Below are 9,555 nucleotides of genomic sequence, written 5' to 3' on the forward strand. Positions count from 1 at the left end.
GGGTGTATTCTACATCTGGAGCTGGGTTAGGGTTAGGGTGTATTCTATATCTGGAGCTGGGTTAGGGTTAGGGTGTATTCTATATCTGGAGCTGGGTTAGGGTTAGGGCGTATTCTATATCTGGAGCTGGGTTAGGGCGTATTCTATATCTGAAGCTGGGTTAGGGTTATGATGTATTCTATATCTGAAGCTGGGTTAGGGTTAGGGTGTATTCTATATCTGGAGCTGGGTTAGGGTTAGGGTGTATTCTATATCTGGAGCTGGGTTAGGGTTAGGGTGTATTCTGTATCTGGAGCTGGGTTAGGGTTAGGGTGTATTCTATATCTGAAGTTGGGTTAGGGTTAGGGTGTATTCTGTATCTGGAGCTGGGTTAGGGTTAGGGTGTATTCTATATCTGAAGCTGGGTTAGGGTTAGGGTGTATTCTATATCTGAAGCTGGGTTAGGGTTAGGGTGTATTCTATATCTGAAGCTGGGTTAGGGTTAGGGTGTATTCTATATCTGAAGCTGGGTTAGGGTTAGGGTTAGGGTTAGGGTGTATTCTATATCTGAAGCTGGGTACACTGAGGACGCTGGTGCAGCTGTTTATCTGATTATTGTGTCAAAATTAAAATCTGTACCTGAAACGATTCTTTTGGTGGTGAGGACTTGCTTTCAGCAATATTTCAGTGTTACTGCAGTGAGATAAAACCGTGTGGCAGACAAGACATAAGAAATATCAAATGATTCAATCGAAGAATTTTTAGCATTCTAATACTTTGTCATTTTTGGTTCAGAAACAGTTTACTGTCAGTGAAGTCCTGGATTGCTGTTAATCTGCTGGCTCCTTTTTGCCTTTGTGTATTTTTTCTTGTGATAAATTAGGCTTGTAATTTTAGCCTGAGCAATGTAATCTGACATACCTTATCTTACCTATCCAACTGTCCAGCAGTGTACAAGAGGCATCCCATTTTACTTCCACTGCATGATGCAGTGGGATGAAAGTATATTATTATCCCTGGGGCATAGAACTCTTATGTTAAATTGCAAGTTTCAGCAGATAAAGAACTTGGTGCACCTGCAGAAACTGCAATTGTGGTGAAGATGATTCAATAGATTTGGGAGCTGGCCCAAATTGTAACACTTGTCTTGATAGAAAATATGTTTGGGGAACAAGATTTTAAACCAATGAAGGAAACAGAGAAGGCAAATGTAAAGATGCATTCATCCTCCTCCAAAACATAGGATTTGGAAAGTACAGCACATGATTAGAAGCTGGAATAAGTTGCAACTCACACTTACAAATCCATATAAAGTGCTGAGTTCCTGCAGACTAATTGTAACTCATTGGTAAGGGTTGTGTGATATTGTGCTTATATTTTGCTCAGATCGGATTACTTGGCTATCACATCAGAAAGCAAAGAGAACTGCACGGGGGTACAGGTGGAGGAATAGCACCAGTCAAAAAGCTTCACACCTGCAGAGTATTTTTAAACATGGGTACGTGGACACGAAAATACTTCAATCTGAAGAATGTCTATGTGTAAAGAGAAACTTTCACTTATATAGCCCCTTATCACATCTTTGAAGGCCATTCTAAAGTGCTTCAATTCAAAACACTTTTATCAAGTTCAGTTCCTGCTGTTATGTTGGCAAACACAGCAGCCAATCTGCTCACAGCAAAGTCCCACAAACAGTAATGGTACAAATGACCAGTTAATCTGTTTCTTGCTGGTGGTTGAAGGCTGAAAGTTGGTCAGGATGTCAGGGCCTTGGTTTGAAGGCTAGCACCTCCAACAATGTAGCACTCCCTCAGAACTGCATGGTAACAGCAACTTAAATTGTGTGCTCAAGAACTGGAGTGGAGTTTGAACCACAACCTTCTGATTCAGAGACGAGAGTGCGACCAACTGAGCCAAGCTGACATCACATTCGTATCACAAACAAGCAGGTTGTCTTGGCAGCCAAAGCAACAACAGCTGAAGGCCCAGGTGATGTAACGGCAGCTGGGTCTCCTCATTCAGGTAACAGAAGGCCCAAGCTTTCTACACTAAGGTGTCACCCTGGCAGGAATCCTCTGGTGACCTGTCCAACATTCTTCCATCAACCACCAAAGAAAATGTTCAACACCCTGATTCCTGTTTGTGGAACATTGATGCCTCTCTGTCCCGACATAAGAATAGTCACTGCAAGTAATTCCATATATTTGAAGTACATTGAAATGTTTCCACATGTGGGTTTTGTAAAATGCAAGTATTTCTTTCTCATTGCCAAGCAAGCTCCCCAGCTCAAAGGTGAACTACTTCAAGGAAATTGCTACAATAACCAGTTGTACATTAATATCCCACAGTGTAATTGTTACAATAACCAGTAGTACATTAATATGTACTACCAGGGTACGGTAGCACAATGGTTATGTTACTGGGCTAGTAATCCAGAGGCCTAGACTAAAATCCAGAGTCATGAGTTCAAATCCCGCAGCTGGCGAATTTAAATTCAATCAATTAATTAAATAAAAATCTGGAATTAAAATACTAATGATGGCTATGAAACTACCGGATTGTCATAAAAACCCATCTGGTTCACTAATGTCCTTCAGGGAAGGAAACCTGCCATCCTTACCCGGTCTGGCCTATATGTGACTCCAGACCCACAGCAATGTGGTTGATTCTTAATTGCCCTCTGAAATGGCCTAGCAAGCCACTCAGTTGTAAAATCTCGCTACGAAAAGTCACAATAAGAATAAAACCGGATGGACCACCCGGCATCGGACCACTAGGCACCGGACACGACAACGGCAAAACACCAAGCCCAGTCGACCCTGCAAGGTCCTCCTTACTAACATCTGGGGACTTGTGCCAAAATTGGGAGAGCTGTCCCACAGACTAGTCAAGCAACAGCCTGACATAGCCATACTCACAGAATCATATCTTTCAGCCAACGTCCCAGACTCTTCCATCACCGTCCCTGGGTATGTCCTGTCCCACCGGCAGGACAGACCCACCAGAGGTGGCGGTACAGTGATATACAGTCAGGAGGGAGTGGCCCTGGGAGTCCTCAACATTGACTCTGGACCCCATGAAATCTCATGGCATCAGGTCAAACATGGGCACAGAAACCTCCTGCTGATTACCACCTACCGTCCTCCCTCAGCTGATGAATCAGTCCTCCTCCATGTTGAACACCACTTGGAGGAAGCACTGAGGGTAGCAAGGGCACAAAATGTACTCTGGGTGGGGGACTTCAATGTCCATCACCAAGAGTGGCTCGGTAGCACCACTACTGACCGAGCTGGCCGAGTCCTGAAGGACATAGCTGCTAGACTGGGCCTGCGGCAGGTGGTGAGTGAACCAGCACGAGGGAAAAACTTACTTGACCTCGTCCTCACTAATCTACCTGTCGCAAATGTATCTGTCCATGACAGTATTGGTAGGAGTGACCACCGCACAGTCCTCGTGGAGATGAAGTCCCGTCTTCTCACTGAGGACACCATCCAACGTGTTGTGTGGCACTACCACCGTGCTGAATGGGATAGATTCAGAATGGATCTAGCAGCTCAAAACTGGGCATCCATGAGGCGCTGTGGGCCATCAGCAGCAGCAGAATTGTATTCCAGCACAATCTGTAACCTCATGGCCCGGCATATTCCTCACTCTACCATTACCAACAAGCCAGGGGATCAACCCTGGTTCAATGAGGAGTGTAGAAGAGCATGCCAGGAGCAGCACCAGGCGTACCTAAAAATGAGGTGCCAACCTGGTGAAGCTACAACTCAGGACTACATGCATGCTAAACAGCGGAAGCAACATGCTATAGACAGAGCTAAGCGATTCCACAACCAACGGATCAGATCAAAGCTCTGCAGTCCTGCCACATCCAGTCGTGAATGCTGGTGGACAATTAAACAACTAACGGGAGGAGGAGGCTCTGCAAACATCCCCATTCTCAATGATGGCGGAGTTCAGCACGTGAGTGCAAAAGACAAGGCTGAAGCGTTTGCAACCATCTTCAGCCAGAAGTGCCGAGTGGATGATCCATCTCGGCCTCCTCCCGATATCCCCACCATCACGGAAGCCAGTCTTCGGCCAATTCGATTCACTCCATGTGATATCAAGAAACGGCTGAGTGCACTGGATACAGCAAAGGCTGTGGGCCCCGACAACATCCCAGCTGTAGTGCTGAAGACTTGTGCTCCAGAACTAGCTGTACCTCTAGCCAAGCTGTTCCAGTACAGCTACAACACTGGCATCTACCCGACAATGTGGAAAGTTGCCCAGGTATGTCCTGTCCACAAAAAACAGAACAAATCCAATCCGGCCAATTACCGCCCCATCAGTCTACTCTCAATCATCAGCAAAGTGATGGAAGGTGTCATCGACAGTGCTATCAAGCGGCACTTACTCACCAATAACCTGCTCACCGATGCTCAGTTTGGGTTCCGCCAGGACCACTCGGCTCCAGACCTCATTACAGCCTTGGTCCAAACATGGACAAAAGAGCTGAATTCCAGAGGTGAGGTGAGAGTGACTGCCCTTGACATCAAGGCAGCATTTGACCGAGTGTGGCACCAAGGAGCCCTAGTAAAATTGAAGTCAATGGGAATCAGGGGGAAAACTCTCCAGTGGCTGGAGTCATACCTAGCACAAAGGAAGATGGTAGTGGTTGTTGGAGGCCAATCATCTCAGCCCCAGGGCATTGCTGCAGGAGTTCCTCAAGGCAGTGTCCTAGGCCCAACCATCTTCAGCTGCTTCATCAATGACCTTCCCTCCATCATAAGGTCAGAAATGGGGATGTTTGCTGATGACTGCACAGTGTTCAGTTCCATTCGCAACCCCTCAGATAATGAAGCAGTCCGAGCCCGCATGCAGCAAGACCTGGACAACATCCAGGCTTGGGCTCATAAGTGGCAAGTAACATTCGCGCCAGATAAGTGCCAGGCAATGACCATCTCCAACAAGAGAGAGTCTAACCTCCTCCCCTTGACATTCAACGGCATTACCATCGCCGAATCCCCCACCATCAACATCCTGGGGGTCACCATTGACCAGAAACTTAACTGGACCAGCCATATAAATACTGTGGCTACGAGAGCAGGTCAGAGGCTGGGTATTCTGCGGCGAGTGACTCACCTCCTGACTCCCCAAAGCCTTTCCACCATCTACAAGGCACAAGTCAGGAGTGTGATGGAATACTCTCCACTTGCCTGGATGAGTGCAGCTCCAACAACATTCAAGAAGCTCGACACCATCCAAGATAAAGCAACCTGCTTGATTGGCACCCCATCCACCACCCTAAACATTCACTCCCTTCACCACCGGCGCACTGTGGCTGCAGTGTGCACCATCCACAGGATGCACTGCAGCAACTCGCCAAGGCTTCTTCAACAGCACCTCCCAAACCCGCGACCTCTACCACCTAGAAGGACAAGAGCAGCAGGCACATGGGAACAACACCACCTGCACGTTCCCCTCCAAGTCACACACCAGCCCGACTTGGAAATATATCGCCGTTCCTCCATTGTCGCTGGGTCAAAATCCTGGAACTCCCTTCCTAACAGCACTGTGGGAGAACCGTCACCACACGGACTGCAGTGGTTCAAGAAGGCGGCTCCCCACCACCTTCTCAAGGGCAATTAGGGATGGGCAATAAATGCTGGCCTCGCCAGCGACGCCCACATCCCGTGAACGAATAAAAAAAAATCCCACAGTGTAATTGTTACAATAACCAGTAGTACATTAATATCCCACAGTGTAATTGCTACAATAACCAGTTGTACATTAATATCCCACAGTGTAATTGCTACAATAACCAGTTGTACATTAATATCCCACAGTGTAATTGTTACAATAACCAGTTGTACATTAATATCCCACAGTGTAATTGCTACAATAACCAGTAGTACATTAATATCCCACAGTGTAATTGTTACAATAACCAGTAGTACATTAATATCCCACAATGTAATTGTTGCAATAACCAGTAGTACATTAATATCCCACAGTGTAATTGCTGCAATAACCAGTTGTACATTAATATCCCACAGTGTAATTGTTACAATAACCAGTAGTACATTAATATCCCACAGTGTAATTGTTGCAATAACCAGTAGTACATTAATATCCCACAGTGTAATTGCTGCAATAACCAGTTGTACATTAATATCCCACAGTGTAATTGTTACAATAACCAGTAGTACATTAATATCCCACAGTGTAATTGCTACAATAACCAGTAGTACATTAATATCCCATAGTGTAATTGCTACAATAACCAGTTGTACATTAATATCCCACAGTGTAATTGCTACAAAAACCAGTTGCACATTAATATCCCACAGTGTATTTGCTGCAATAACCAGTTGTACATTAATATCCCACAGTGTAATTGCTACAATAACCAGTTGTATATTAATATCCCACAGTGTAATTGTTACAATAACCAGTAGTACATTAATATCCCACAGTGTAATTGCTACAAAAACCAGTAGTACATTAATATCCCACAGTTTGTTTGCTACAATAACCAGTTGCACATTAATATCCCACAGTTTATTTGCTACAATAACCAGTAGTACATTAATATCCCACAGTGTAATTGCTACAATAACCAGTAGTACATTAATATCCCACTGTGTAATTGCTACAATAACCAGTTGTACATTAATATCCCACAGTGTAATTGCTACAAAAACCAGTTGTACATTAATATCCCACAGTTTGTTTGCTACAATAACCAGTAGTACATTAATATCCCACTGTGTAATTGCTACAATAACCAGTAGTACATTAATATCCCACTGTGTAATTGTTACAATAACCAGTTGTACATTAATATCCCACAGTGTAATTGCTACAATAACCAGTTGTACATTAATATCCCACAGTGTAATTGTTACAATAACCAATAGTACATTAATATCCCACTGTGTAATTGCTACAATAACCAGTAGTACATTAATATCCCACGGTGTAATTGCTACAATAACCGTTTGTACATTAATATCCCACAGTGTAATTACTACAATGTCCAATAGTACATTCGTATCCCACAGTGTATTTGCTACAATAACCAGTAGTACGTTAGTATCCCACAGTGTAATTGCTAAAATAACCAATAGTACGTTAGTATCCCACAGTGTAATTGTTACAATAACTGGTAGTACGTTAGTATCCCACACTGTAATTGCTACAATAACCAGTAGTATGTTAGTATCCCACAGTGTAATTGCTACAGTAACCAGTAGTACGTTAGTATCCCACGGTGTATTTGCTGCAATAACTAGTAGTACGTTAGTATCCCACAGTGTAATTGCTACAATAACCAAGAGTACGTTAAAATCCCATGGTGTAATTGCTACAATAATCAGTAGTACATTAATATCCCACGGTGTAATTGCTACAATAACCAGTAGTACGCTAGTATCCCACTGTATAATTGCTAGAATAACTGTAGTACGTTATTCTCTTATGCTGCCATCACATACAATGAACGGTGTACACTCGGGTCCCATGGTTTAAAGTCCAACTTTAGTTGATTGTGCCTTATAGTCCTCGGGTAAGATATTTGTGTCCCATTGGTGCATTATTTTCCATATTTGGAGTTATCATTAGAGTGCATCACATTTATAATAAATATTTACTGATTTTTTTTGCAGATGTTGGGAATAGTGGGAAAGGAGTTGGAAAAGGAAATAGCCGTGTGAGCAAGCAGCTTCTAGCTTCCTGGAGGAGCTAAACTTCATCATCTTGACTCTTTTATGCAACTCAAGTTTCACTTCCAAGAGAATGTTTAAGACATTAAAACAAGCATGTTCCAATACAAACCGTATTGCAGTTGACAAGGTCTTCCTAATTTGCCAACCTGACTGGGCTGTGGCCTTTGACCTGCACTGCAGTGCATGACAGGATAGCATTCTAGCTGCAACCTTGTAATGCAAGTTTGATTTTTTAAAAATTGATTCTGCCAAAAAAAAGCTTGCAAAAAATTGGTCAAAAAAAAGCAGAAACATTTCCTTTTGTGAAGTTGCCAGTTCACTACCGGGTTTTAGGGCCTGTGCAGCCAACGGCCATTGCAATGTCTTGTATAAAATGCATTCCTTGTTGTGCTAATGAGATAAAGAACTTCACATCATTTGTTCGTCTCCGGAACTGCTGTCTCTCTGCCTTGGCCTGAGTTTTCATTCCTAATGCTCCACAACCACCGGTGGATTGTCTGGAATGGGATATCGGGCAAACTCAGAAAAAAAATGCAAATACAGTAAATCTGAAATAAAACCAAAGTTCTGGAAATACATGCTCGATGGGAGTGTGTCTGTAAGAAGACAGACGGACAAGAATTCTCTCACAATACTGCTCGTTTTTCCCACTGTTGAAACTCATACTTTTCCAGGACTAACACATTAATTTGTCTTTTCTCCTTTCAGATGCTGCACCTATTGTATATTTCTGGCAATTTGTTTTTATTTCAGTTTATTCTATCCTTCAAATCAGAAAACTATGATGTAAGGAGTTGAACTTTTATTGTCCCATTGGCAGATTGGAATGTCAGAGAAATTTCTCCTTAAGGTCACTTTTAAATGTGCTCTGGATCTGTTTTGAAACCATTTGACTGTTCACACTGTTGACTCAAATACCTCCCCAAGAAATAGGCTACACTCTACCAATTAGCAGCCAGCTGACACTCCACACTGATCCCTGCTCAGAAGCGAAGCAGCTGATGGTGGGACTGGAACTGGTACTTAATAGATGCATGACTGAGCAATCTGCACTGGGGCTATCCAGCTGTGGATGTACTTTCCAGCTGTGGGAAAGATAATTAGCTGTGTCGCAGAAGCAGAAGAACTGTCCATCACAACACCTTAATTGTGCCTGCACTAACTGCTATACTCTGGACTTATTGCTAATCACCATTTTCAAAGAACATCAGTGCATCTGGTGTCCCTCAGCACAGGCTCCAGGAGTACAGTGTGCATGGGCTACAATCAGAACCATGTCCCTCCGCACAGGCTCCAGGAGTACAGTGTGCATGGGCTACAATCAGAACCATGTCCCTCCGCACAGGCTCCAGGAGTACAGTGTGCATGGGCTACAATCAGAACCATGTCCCTCCGCACAGGCTCCAGGAGTACAGTGTGCATGGGCTACAATCAGAACCATGTCCCTCCACACAGGCTCCAGGAGTACAGTGTGCATGGGCTACAATCAGAACCATGTCCCTCAGCACAGGCTCCAGGAGTACAGTGTGCATGGGCTACAATCAGAACCATGTCCCTCAGCACAGGCTCCAGGAGTACAGTGTGCATGGGCTACAATCAGAACCATGTCCCTCCACACAGGCTCCAGGAGTACAGTGTGCATGGGCTACAATCAGAACCATGTCCCTCAGCACAGGCTCCAGGAGTACAGTGTGCATGGGCTACAATCAGAACCATGTCCCTCCGCACAGGCTCCAGGAGTACAGTGTGCATGGGCTACAATCAGAACCATGTCCCTCAGCACAGGCTCCAGGAGTACAGTGTGCATGGGCTACAATCAGAACCATGTCCCTCCGCACAGGCTCCAGGAGTACAGTGTGCATGG

At 44.3% G+C, this 9,555-nt stretch overlaps 1 protein-coding gene across 1 annotated transcript in view; it reads left to right on the forward strand.

The window, feature by feature from the left end:
• Nucleotides 1-8,107, forward strand: part of LOC137306270 (sodium channel subunit beta-1-like) — a 53,980-nt gene extending 45,873 nt beyond the window's left edge. Inside the window, exons 5-6 of the mRNA XM_067975431.1 lie at nucleotides 1,366-1,477; nucleotides 7,632-8,107. Of these exons, the coding sequence (XP_067831532.1) occupies nucleotides 1,366-1,432 (67 nt within the window). The 3' untranslated portion in view covers nucleotides 1,433-1,477; nucleotides 7,632-8,107. The remainder of the gene's footprint in view (nucleotides 1-1,365; nucleotides 1,478-7,631) is intronic.
• Nucleotides 8,108-9,555: the final 1,448 nt, after the last annotated feature.

Source organism: Heptranchias perlo, chromosome 42 (assembly GCF_035084215.1).
Source record: "Heptranchias perlo isolate sHepPer1 chromosome 42, sHepPer1.hap1, whole genome shotgun sequence".
NCBI lineage: Eukaryota > Metazoa > Chordata > Chondrichthyes > Hexanchiformes > Hexanchidae > Heptranchias > Heptranchias perlo.